Source organism: Octodon degus, unplaced genomic scaffold (genome assembly GCF_000260255.1).
Source record: "Octodon degus isolate 3935 unplaced genomic scaffold, OctDeg1.0 scaffold00065, whole genome shotgun sequence".
NCBI lineage: Eukaryota > Metazoa > Chordata > Mammalia > Rodentia > Octodontidae > Octodon > Octodon degus.
Window position 1 is genome coordinate 9663735 of NW_004524641.1, and position 12837 is coordinate 9676571.

Below are 12837 nucleotides of genomic sequence, written 5' to 3' on the forward strand. Positions count from 1 at the left end.
ATATAAATGGGAAGGAATTTTCCAAACTATGCCCCACAGTGCCAGCCTTTGCTGCACCCAAAGCCCTGCGCTGAGCGTTCTGCATACAGTAACACGAGGCTAAATATTTCCTGTTAATTGATGATCCACTTTGAGATGAAGTGAATTCTCTATGAAGACGAATCAGCCAAAGTACATTCCAAAGTCTCAGGCTACTTCTGATGCAGCCATCAGTAGGGCCGCCATGCTGTTATTTTCTGTTATAAGGATGGGTAAGTGGGGCTCGACCGACCCTAAAGCAAGGACCATGTTTAGCTGTTCTCTGTCCCCTTCCTGGCCAGCTGTGCAGCTGATTTCTTTGTTTAATAAGTGAAGTTCTTGGCCTGATTTTGTTTTCTTCCCAGAATTTTTCCTTCCTTCAAAAATTATCCAATAACTCATAACTCATAGTAAATCTGTTCCACTTAATTTTCGTGTGTGAGTGAATATGTGTGAGTGTGTGAGTGTGCATGAGGGCGTGTGTGTCTCATACCAATGTGTGTTTTCTAGAACATCGGGGGAAATGGCTCTTTCAAGCTTCAACTGTTTGGCTGCCAGGAAATAGGCTCAAACATTCCTCTGTTGCTCTCCTTCACTCCTCCCTTTTATTTTGGTGTGATTTAAAAGTTACCTTGGTCACCTCAAAATAAAATGCTAAGAAGTCAACTATTTCCTTTCTTCAGAGTCCAGGTGAACTTATCTTTGCCCTAAAACATGATTTAAAATGACGTCATCATCAAATGCCTTTTAAAAACTCTACTGTCAGGGCCGGCCAAATAGCTCAGCGGATTAAAGCACCTGCTTAGGCAGAGGCAGGGGCCAGGAATCCCAATCTTTAGGCCTGCTATGCCGACCCTGCCCCCAGGGTACACTGAGATGGCAATTGAGACTGGGCGTGGTGGCACATACCTGTAATCCCAGCACTTGGGAGGCTGTAAACAGGAGGATCACTATGAGTCCCATCAGTCTGATCTATTTAGTGAGACCCTGTAGACTCTATACTAAATACATAAAAGAAAAAAACCCTCTACTGTCCCCAAAGGAAGCTCTTTGTTATCAAATGCATGTGATGATGTGTGGGAAAGACAGGGCTTAGAGAAAAATGCTAGGTTTCCTGGGTGAGTAGAGAGGTGCAAAAGGAGCTGAGAGGTACAGCTGGGAAGACCCAGGCGGACCAGAATGTCTGATTTAGGTGCTCCTGGGTGCTCTTCCCTGCAGAGGGCAGGAACCTGGATGGTGGGGTCACCCAGCTGCGTCTGAACCCATAAGAACATGTGGAATGCATGTAGGGACCCACAGGAAAGTTAGGAAGGCAGAGGAAGAACCTGGCCAGGGACAGACACATCCTCTGTAATGCGGCAGGACAAGGAGCAAAGGGAGTACTGGGCCTGGACTTTAGGCAGCTCAAGGAGAAGTTCGAAAAAGAAAATCAGGAAAAGTCTTACTTCTTGCTATAGGGAAAACAGCTCCCAACATTGTAATCACTATTAAGTTTAGCTTCAGGGATAATGTAGAAGAAAACTTTTATTTGAGGGATACAATTTTCCAGTTTTGGTATTACAGATTGAAGGTAATTTACATACATGATGAGTAGGTAGATGATAGATAGATAGATAGATAGATAGATAGATAGATAGATGTAGGAAATGTCTATAACAGACATATAAGTGTTTGCCTTGTTTGCTTTGATCTTTTCTTAGCCGTATGAGCTGCTCTGCATCTGACCTTCAGTCTTCATTGTTACTGCTGCCACTGTCATGATTTACGGCTTAACTCTACTGCCCTTCCTTTGGCCAAAGAGAAAAAAGCTGGAGAGAAGGTAGGAGGAGAGACCATCCAAGGCTCACTCCAAAGTAAATGTTTGGCACTCAACATGGTGCTTTAAGGATCTGAGTTTTAATAAACCTTTCTCGAATATTTTCCACACTGCTTAAGTAAGTGTTTTAGTTTTTAGATGCTCCAAAGTTAAAGACTTACAGATTAATTTGTGAAGATTTGCAACAGGAATTCTTAGACTTTGCACGTGGGGGTGCTGAGGATGGAACCTAGGGCCTTGGCACTACATTATATCTGCCCTACTTTAATTTTTATTTTTGAAACAGGCTTGAACTTCTGGTCCTTTGGCCCCAACTCCCCAGAGTGCTGGGATCACAGATGTTGGCCATCATGCCTCAAATTCTCACATCTTTTGTTCAGGGGAACCACTTGGAACCCAGTTCCCTCTTGCATCTCTGGAGATTCTAGTTTCCAGGAAATGGCCCTGTGCCCGGGGGGCCTAGTGGCTGTGGGGCACCGAGGAGGCACTGTGGCTCAGCAATCATGATCTTACCCCTTCCTCAGTTGGCTCAGGCTCCAGGACCTAATCTCTTCTCTTTTTTGTTTGTTTTGTTTTTGGTGCTGGGAATCGAACTCATGACCTTGTGCTTTCCAGGCAGGCACATGTGCCACTGAACTATATTCCCAGCCCTCTTTTTTTTTTCTTTTTTCTTTTTCTTTTTTTTTTTGAATAAAACAGGCATTTATTTAAGGTATGGTATCTGCAAACCAGATAACTTTTGAACTGTTTCAGGGTCAACCATATTCATAAAAATATTTTGAAGACAGTTGCATTTCACAGACTTCATTAAGTGATTACTTCTTTGCCCATTCTTCTCTTTCTTTTCTTTCCCGAATAACCTCTTTGAGATATGGCTCAAGGTAGAATTTATCCTCCTCTTATTTTGTCCACTGCTCTTTAGGCAAGATCTGATGCTTCATGCTCAGATCCAGGGCTCTCTTAATGCGAAACACCCTGTCATTATAAAGGTTTTCTGGAAGCCTTCTTATGGCTTCTTTTACATCTTCATCTTCATATATTGTATCATCACGCATTAAGCCCAGCTTATTGAACCCTGCAGCATTGTAATACCACTTCCGAATACCTTCCAGCCACCGGCTTGATGCTGCAACAGCCGGGCGGCCCGCCATCTTGACCCGAGGCTCTTTTTCTTTCTGAAGAGAGGTGACTGCTACCCCCTCTTCCGGTGATGAGGAGGACAGGCAGGTTCCTTGATTTTATGCTTTTATCTGTTTGCCTCTTTCATACATATCCTGAAGCTAAAAGCAGCAGACTCTTTCCTCTTATAAACGAAATGGGGGAAGTGAGCACTGCACTGGGAGGGAAGGGGGTTGCTTAAGGACAGTGTGACACTTTGATCCTCCGGAGCCAAAGCCATGAAGGGAAAGTGGACAATACCACTATCAGTATCGCAAATGACCCCAATGTCCTTGCAGGAAGTGAATTTTTTCCCTGTGATCTTTGTGGGAAAGCCTTATCAAATGGATAGCATAGTACTGTATCAGGAGAATCAGATGACTTGTCTGGTATGGCTTATTTAGCAAGGATGTGGGAGGGGGAGAAAATAATGTAACAATGACATGTATATATAGAATATAAATATATTTGGAATTAAGAATTTAACTCAATTTATGAAATAGACTTAGGCATTTAATATACACTTGTTGATTCAATGAACATATTTTTAACAGACCTGTTTCAAGCTATGTAATATAAACATGTGAGATATAGAAATAATTTCTATTATTACTCTTCAGAGAGATGTGATAGTTTCTAAAATCTCAGCTGCCTGCTCTTTGGCCAGGCCATCAAGAATCTATGAGCACGTGGTTGTGTGCACCAAGTTCGTGCACAGTGACCAGCAAGTCTGACCTGATCCTACAGCAGAGGAGGTGAACCGGCAGTTAGCTGTGGGAACATACTGCTGCGGCAGGGGGCAACGTGGGACCTGCGCATGCTCAGGTGTGGATGGCTTCTGGTTAGCGCTGCCCTTCGTATGCTAGTATTAGGAAAAGGATGTGGGTTTGCTAAGAAGAGTCGGCCAGTCACACGGATGTGTTATACTCATGGAAATTCAAAATACTAGAATAGAGAAGAAGCCAGAAAGGCCCAGTATACTGAGCAACCCATGCCATGGTCCTCATTGCTTATAAACTGTCATAAATGGATCGGGATTTTCTGACAATTCCTGTCAGTCGCTCATTTTCTGAAAGCCTCCAATAATATTATCTTCATAATAAACCCCAAGTTGTCTGAAAGTAGCTTTTGAACTGTGCCTCCACTGAGATTCTGTGAGCTACCTGTGAGTCGAGTCCCTACAATTTTTTTTTTTTTTAAATTTAGTGCAGGGTCTACAGGGTCTCACTACACAAACTGGACCAGTAGTGATCCTCCTGTTTTCAGCTCCCCAGTGCAGGCACATGCCTCCACGCCGAGTCTCAATTGCCATCTCAGCGCACCCCAGGTATGGGGCAGGCAAGGCACGCCAGGGATCAAACCTCCAACCCGTGTGTCTGCCAAAGCAGGTGCTTCAGTCCCCTGAGCTAGCTGGCCAGCCCTTTTATTGTAAGGAATTTGACTTTTTTTTTTTTTTGGTACTGGATCAAACTCAGGACCTTGTGCTTGCGAGGCGTGCTTAGGCTGCTGAGCTATCTCCTCAGCCCAAGGATCCCCACAATTTTTTGATGGTCACCCCGAGCCCTCTGTAGCCTCTTGGAGAGGCTGGGGTTGTCTCCATGGCAACCTAAGCAGTGATGTAAGATTTCTGTACTCACCATCCAGGCTCAAATCCCCACTCTAACATAGAGGCATTGAGCAAGTCAACAAACAGCTCTCACCTCAGCTTCCTGTAAAACAGGCGCTAATCATGATGACTGTGTTTATCCAGGGGTTGCCATGCAGAGGACCAGGACAAAGCCAGGCCTTGGTCCATGCCAGCTGCTCTTCTCTCAGCAGCATGTCTTATACTGAGGGGCATGTTGATCACTCTGGTCCACTCTCCCCTTCTATTAGTCTAGCTTAGCCTTTTCTTATCTTTTGATGAACTACCTCACACATCTTCCTGCTGATCATTTTGCTTCTTGCTATTCCCTTTATGCCACTTCCAGTGGACATTTTTGAAATCACAGGTCTGTTCAACATATTCCTTTCAACCAGACCCCAAGTGGTTTCTACAAAAATAGGATCCAATCTCCCTAGTGAAGCATCAAAAATTCTCCACAATTTATGCACCAACTTTACCTTCTATTTAAAGTCTATGCTACAGTCAAACCAGAATGGGTCTTGCATTTTCCTATTGTCTCGATCAGACCAGTCTCTTCCAGCACATTTTTGGTTGTGCAGGATGTACAATCCTTGGAATATGGGGCAAGGGATACTTGCTCTAAACTATACCTAGGGCTGGCAGCAGTCCCTCGGCCCAGAAGAATGGTTACTAGTTTATGTTTGTCCTGACCATTTCTGTTCTACTGACCGTTCAAGATGTAGGTTAAGTGCTAATTCATGAAAGATTACATCGGGCCAAGTGGACAGTGTTGGAGTCTTAACCACCTGATATATTGAGAAAGCACGTCACGCTATGACCTCAGGTTAGAGAATCTGCTCTCCAGGATACAGTGAACCCAGTGAGGAATGCTCTTCCAGGGGTTATGGGCCACATCCCACCCATCAGCAACCCATCAGTGGCTCTGACTAAATTAAAGTGGTCCTGGCTTACTCATACCCCTGGAAAATGTCTTGAGGAGGAAAGGAACAATATCCAGGTCCTCAGATTATTTTTAAAAGTAAAGTTGCAAATATAATTTCCAGCAGGCAATGAAGAACCAACCAAGGTGAGAAACAAAAACTATGAGTGAGAACCACATTGTAGCAAAACTGCTAAGAACCAAGCACTGGCCTTAAAATCAGTTAGAGAAAAAGATAAATCATTTTCAAAGGAACAACAGTTTGAGTTATAGCTCATCTTTCAACAGAAATGATGAGACCAGAATATAAGAGCTATCTTTAAAGTGCTAACAGAAAATATCTCCAATGTAGGCTTTGGCACCTGTCTTTCAAGAAGGCTGAAATAAAGTTATTTTCAATTAAGCAAAAATTTCAGCCTCAAGGACACTTGCACACTAAAGGAGATCTACAGAGGGTTCTTTTATTGGGGAGAGACTGGCTCAGTCCACACAGGGGGCAGGGCTGGCGCAGCATGTGGTGCCGGGATTGAACTGTGGCCCCTGCACTTTGCCTAAGCTTGCCTAAGCAGGGCTTTAGACCACTGAGCTATCTTGCCCGCCCTTACAGAGGATTCTTTAGTCAGCAGAAAGATATCAGAAGAGCAGGTCAGATGTGGGAAGAAATGAAGAGTAATAACAATAACAATAATATCTTGTGGGATTTAAAATATACATGAAATTAAAATACCGCAATGTTGGCAGAACAATCAAGGAGGAACACACATTCACACATGTACATACAAGCACACCAATATACACATAGATACAGTGTTTTAAGATTGTTGACCTCTGGTCTAGAATGAGAGTAAACATATCAAAGAAATAATTCAAGAAGTATATTGTAATTTGTTGGGTAGAGTAATAAAAGAATAAAAGTATTTGAATGTACCTAATAATATAGCCTGAAAATATACAAATTTTAAAATTACAGAACTAAAAAGGAGAAATATCCATATTTATAATCATTGTAGGAAATTTAACCGCTAGTGATATAGCACTTGCCTACCATGCGTGAGGTCTGTGCTTCATCCCAGCATTATAAAACAAACAAACAAATGAAAACCAAGTCCCCAGCCCCAAATAAAAACAAAAACACAACCTGAAAATAACACATACTGCTTTTATCACTGACAGAAAAAGCAATAAATAATAAATAAGCAAGGAGAAGATGATCATTAACAGGCTTGTTCCCCCCAATGTGTATTATTACAGAGGATTGAAGAAATACCTAGTTTTTAATTGCATATAGAATATTTACAAAAATTTATCATACACTTTGCTATATCATCTCCACAAACTACAGAGGATACAAATCATCTGGGTTACATAGTGAATGCAAAGACAGCCTGAAATATATAGCAAGACCCTGTCACCGAAAACCTATGATATAAAAGAAAATTTCAGGTACATTTAGCTCCCCAAGCAATCTTAAAAATAAGAAATAATTGATGTAATTCTATGCACACTTACAGAGAAAGACAAATTAACATATTATAAGAATCAGGAAATTTATGTTAATCTCATCATAAGCATGGATATAATTTGTCTTAGAAAAACAAGAGTGGGGAACTGTCTCTGACATATACTAAAGCCTATTATAAAAGTACGGTATTCAAGATGAGGACAAACAGTAATAGATCTATGGAATAGAATGAGGAACCTGGGAACAGACCCATGACTTACCTAAATACTAATATTTTAATATTTTAGAGTAGGACAAGAATCATCGTCTCAGAAAGGGGACTGAGACAGCTAAATATCTATAGAGAAAACATGAAAGTGGACACTTCTTACACATCACTTATAAAACAATTCTGGAGATCTAAGTTAGGGAGGCATAAAAGGGTCTACAGGGTGTTCAGGGTTTCACTACTAGATTGGACTCATGGTGACCTGCCTTTTACAGCCTCCCAAAAGCATGGCAGGCCTAGAGATCACGATCCCTGGCTCCTGCCTCTGCCTAAGCAGGTGCTTTAATCCGCTGAGCTATTTGGCCGGCTCCAAGATTTCTTAAAAAATATTAGTCAAAATGTAAAAGATTTATGAATTATACTTTATTAAAATTACATTTTTAAAAGCCAAAGATAACAGAATGAATGAAAGGACTAGTTATCTACTGGGGAAAATATTTGTAACACATCTCACTAACAATATAAAACATGTTTCTCCAAATTAAAAAATAATTTAGCTAAATCAAAGTGGTCTCATGTACTCAATTTAAGAATCTTTTCTTTTTGTGTATGGTACTAGGGACTGAACCCAGGATCTCACACGAAGTAGGCAAATACTCTGAGCTATAGCTTCAGCCTTTGTAAAGAAAAATTAAAAACAATTTGAGGCAGGGTCCTACTAGATTGTCCAAGCTGTCCCTAAAAGTGTGATCCTCCTGCTTCAGCCTCCGTAGTAGCTGGAATTGCAGGTGTGCACCACATGCCCAGCTAAGAATTGCCTTTTCATTTTGTGATATTATAAATAGTTGAAGAATAATATGTACAATCTGTCTTGTCTATGCTGCAGTGGATGGTGGCCACTGTTTCAAAAGTACTGTCAGGAGTTAGAGCCCTATCACTAATTCTTATAGAACTTCTGAAGTGTGATTTTGTGATAACTTCTATTTCCATTTTAACTGTGTTAATAGATTTTAATCAGAAACAAGGCAGGTTTACAATTACATTGTACATGGACAAGCAGAAAGTTATGATCATTCTTGCTTAATAGTTTGTAAAGCAGCTAATATTAAAAGTAGACTAATCAATGTTAGAAGTGAAATTTCCATAAGCACTTATATATCACTGATTTAAAATCTGTACATATTTAGGCTACTATATACCTCTCCCTTTTCCTCTCCCCTTCTCTCGCCCACCCTGAGTCCCTCTGTCTCTGCTTCTCCCTCTTCCCTCTCTGCTGCTCTTTGTTGCAGTTCTGGAGGTGAGACCTCTGGCCTAGCACACGCTAGGCAAGTATTCTACTGCTGAGCTACATCTGAGGCCCCAGGTACTATTTCTTGAATGATAATGTAAAGTTTTTTGTTTCTTTCTTTTGCTGTACTTGCATACTTTATAAACATTACTTCTGAGTGAAAATCTGGAAAAGCCCCAAGCTTAATCTTTTACTAAGATTCATGTAACTTACTTAAAAATAGGCTACAATTATTTTTCTGATAAAATCATAATCTCTGAGATCCTTATCTAACATTATCCTTCTGTTCATAAAATGTTTATTAATGCCTTCTCTTTCAAAACTCTGTAAACAATATTTTTCTATATGCTAAAAGATATTTTTCTTAAAATGCAAGTATTTCCATGCACACTATCTGTTAAATATTGTAGGGTATAAAAAAATTAACATCTGTTCTGAAGAAAGGATCTTACAAGAATTTTAAAAATCAATAGCAAACAGTAATCTTAACTATTGTTTTACATAGAGTAGCTGCTCAGAAAAGCTTGTTGTATTGAATCATATCGAGCACTACGTAATATCATTATGATAGGACCACCTCAACCTTCAGTGAAAAGTCCAGTTTGATGACATAAGAAAAAAATTATTCACTTAGGACCTATAATTGAAAGTCACTGTCCTGTCAGAGGTGTCTATAACTAGGTGATGCCTCTCTATTTATCCCACATATACTGGATGCCCCCCTCCCACCCTGCCAGGCCCTGTGCTAGGTTCTGTGCACACAAAGATGGACAGGAGCAAAGCCTTCCCTGGAAGCCACTCACAGCCTCATGTGGCCTGGACTTGCATAAGCACCAACTTTCCTTCCTTCTTACTCCTATCATGCAAGTGTGCTCAGTGACGGTGTCCACTCAGGCCAAGGGGGAGGTGGAGGTCAAGCCCAGGCCCAGGAGAGGGTGGAGAAGACAGCAGGAAAGGGGTCCCTGGATTCTGCTGGGGAGATTCTGTGTGGACTGAAAGGTAACGTGGTGGGAAATAAAAGAAAACTTGTCAGTGCTCATGATTGGCTAAGATGAGATTTCTTGCTACCTTCTAAGACATTTAGGGCCTGTGTGACTGTCATTACTGGGGCAGAGGCATCTCAGTACCCTATAGCGGGGACCCATGATTTGAGAAAGGAGGGTTTGCCCAACTCAGGCTACACAACAAATGTGGCAGACCGGTAGAAGCAGGTGTGGAACCAAGGAGGCTATCAGTTGTTTAGTAAGACTCAGACACAGGCACTGAGTCCAGATGCTGAGTGCATAATAATGCCTTCTTCAGTGACTGTCAGTCAGTTATGGTGAGGTTCTCACCTTGGACAGACCTGAGGCCAGGAAGCATAACTCAGTGCTGAGCAAAAGAATCTCCTTTGGAGGATGAGTTAAAAAAGAAATGCTGGGCTGTGCTGCCCTCCTCGGGGACACAGGCCACAGGGGAGAGAGATCTGTAATATTCGTCTTCCCCATCCAGAACTTTGATTTGGCTGCAATGAAAAAAAAGAAGAGAATTTTCAACAGAAAAAGAAAACAAATGCTACATCACAGAGACAGCTGAAGTTGTCATTGGGTAGAGGGTTGGCTCCTAAGACTGGAGGGAAGGACAGCCCACCAGGCTTAGGGCCTCCCAGCCTAGAGATAGTAGGGTCTTGTCTACTTCGTCTTTCACTTCTGGGTCATGCAGTGATAATGGGTTCATTGTGGTACTGTTTGAAAGTTGTGGACACGTTGCAACTTGATTTGTGTGATCCAATTGTCTGACTCTATCTGACTTCCTCTAGGTGAGAAAGTTCCTTTCCTGTCCTCCCCCAATTCTCCAATGAGTCCCAAGCATCTACTTCATTGCTCTTCTCAGCCAAGATGTTGCCCATCAAAGGAGCCACAAAATCATTACTCTCCTCTTTCACCACTGAGGAATGTTTGCTTTTGTGTGTGCTCTCAGGTTCCTGGTAGGACAGTGTGGATGAAGTGGTCTATTCGTCTTTTATGCAATGCTCTTCTTTGTGGAAGATTCTTATACAAGCTTCTGCACGTTTTCTATTATAAAGGAAGTAAAATTCTCTAGAATAATGATGACACATAACATTTGTCCTTAGCTGACAATTTCAGCCTTTCTGGACAAAATAGAGTCAAGTTTCGCATCCTTGCTACTGTGAAAAGTAGTTTCCAGCATCAATAACAGTGACAATATCGGGTTGAATATTTTTAGAAGCTTCTCTGGAAAGTTTTGCATTTTCTGTAATATCACAAAGGACCCCTTCTGTTTACAGTTGCTTAGAACTAAGAAGACAGATATTTACCCAAGTTTTCTTGGCTTCCTCTTGCTCCCTTGATATTCTAGAGTTCCCTGTGGAGAGGCCCAAGAACACACAGTCAAAGCAAAGCAGCAAGTCGTTAATTTTTAATTCAAAGTGATTTTGTGTTGAATGCAAGCAGATGCTGATAATATCAGAAGTCACAGCATAATTTTTTTGATCAAAGGGCTCAACTGAGCCTGATGAAGCATGCATCTTGCTCGTCTTTGATAAACCACATCAATTATTCACCGTGAAGGCAGACATCCTGACATGAAAGCAACAGATAAAGAGCCTAAGCACATGTTCACGAGACAGCATAAGAGAGTGGGGGTGGGGCTGCAGGGGCTGGAACAGGTATTAATAACAGAATTATTAACTGGAAACAAAGCCAGCAAAACAGCTTTATGGCCACTTTGAACTCACATTTAACTGGTTATAGTACATAGTGTCCTCAGGGCTACTCAACATTTTGGGCTGCTGACATCGTCGGCGAGGTGTCCGCTGCTTCCGTGCAAGCCTGTCCTCGGAATCTGCAAGCAGACAGCAAAAGTTCACCGTAAGCTATTCCAGGTGTTGGGAAAATTCAGTGAACAATGGCTGTTCATGTCAATGCACCTGGGAGGACTGGGACCCATTTGGATGCATATGCTAGAAACGTGGCTGACGACTAGGAGAAATGTCATCCTAAAGACGCACATACACGGGAATCGCTGAGTTAAACAAGGCTGCCATCTGTAACTGTGCCTTCATCGCTCTGATCCGAATCGGCAGCCCGGAGTGACAGGGAGCAAATTGGATTGTCCGCTTTGGGGAGGTACAGGGTGGAGGTCAGCTTTTGCAGAGCAGAGTGCCCTCAGCAGGAAAACTGTTAGGACAACCGAGGCAATCTGGGATCATTTGCACCACATCCTACGGCGTGAGTTCAAAGACATCTGGAGCACACATACTCTTGGGGAGATGAGAAGCAAATTTTTCAGTGGCACACACTTTGCGGGAAAAGAGCTTGAGCTAGGATGTACTAAAGTGCTTTGAACAGGACCACGGAGCAGGCAGTCTCTGGAGGTGGCCAGAGGAGGGGAGAGGGCGACTGCATGATCCCATGAGCAGTCAGGCAGCCTTGATTTCAGAACTCTGGACCCAGAGCGCAGGGGCTGAGGAGGCCACGTGTCGATGAAGTCATGACTCGGTTTCCTTCCCCGTGAGCGATCCGCATGAAACCTGCCGCTGCGCTGGCTGCATACCTAAAGCAGAAGTCAGCGGTCTTAACCTTTCCCCAAACAGGCACGTCACATCTCACACACACGTCGATACGCAGAGTCTCACCTATAAATGCCATAATATAGGGAAAAGGGCTTTATCTACACAGAGTGTAATAAATTATTGATTTAAAAATTGGAGACTTGTGCTCAAAATCGTATTTTTAAATTTTTTAAAGAATGTATTTGGTTATTAAAGAGTCTCACTCCGCAGCTCGGACTTGTGGTGATCCTCCTGCTTTCAGCCTCCTGAAAGCAGGGACTACAGCTGCGTGCCACTATGTCCAGGCTCTGGCCGGCTCAGCCCACCCTGGGGACAGGGCCAGTGCAGCGTGTGGTGCTGGGGATCAAGCTGCGGTCCTTGCACTTACATAAGCTTGCCTAAGCAGGTGATTTAGTCCATTGAGCTATCTCACAGCCCCCTCGAAATCATATTTTTTTTCAGAACTAGGGATTGATCAAAATAATATTTTAACTTCTATAGATTTCCACTTTTGTAGGAAAACCTTTGGAAAATTTTCCTTCTTAATAGCATATGCTTTAAAATGTTTTTAATTTAATTTCAACTGATATATAAATATAGGGTACTACCTATCTTTTTATATATTTGTACATTGTGAAATGTTTAAATCAGACATTTATCAAACATTTATCATTTATTTATTTTGTATTTTAGGGAAGGGTCCACAGGGTATTCAGGGTCTCACTACTAGATCAGAGTCATAGTAATCCACCTGTTTTCTTTCTTTCTTTCTTTCTTTCTTTCTTTCT

The 12837-nt window shown here is 42.0% G+C and overlaps 1 protein-coding gene and 1 pseudogene across 5 annotated transcripts in view; both read right to left on the reverse strand.

Annotated features, from left to right (window-relative positions):
* Positions 1–2611: 2611 nt before the first annotated feature.
* LOC101568971 lies at positions 2612–2990 on the reverse strand (annotated as a pseudogene).
* Positions 2991–7593: 4603 nt separating this feature from the next.
* The window catches only part of Myo3b (myosin IIIB), a 472753-nt gene continuing 467509 nt past the window's right edge, over positions 7594–12837 (reverse strand). For all 5 annotated transcript variants that reach the window (XM_023719169.1, XM_023719168.1, XM_023719167.1 and 2 more), the window contains 4 exons: positions 11234–11340; positions 10814–10860; positions 9831–10000; positions 7594–9488 (listed from right to left, as the gene is read on the reverse strand). In XM_023719169.1, coding sequence (XP_023574937.1) covers positions 9862–10000; positions 10814–10860; positions 11234–11340 — 293 coding nt within the window. In that variant the 3' untranslated portion in view covers positions 7594–9488; positions 9831–9861. The remainder of the gene's footprint in view (positions 9489–9830; positions 10001–10813; positions 10861–11233; positions 11341–12837) is intronic.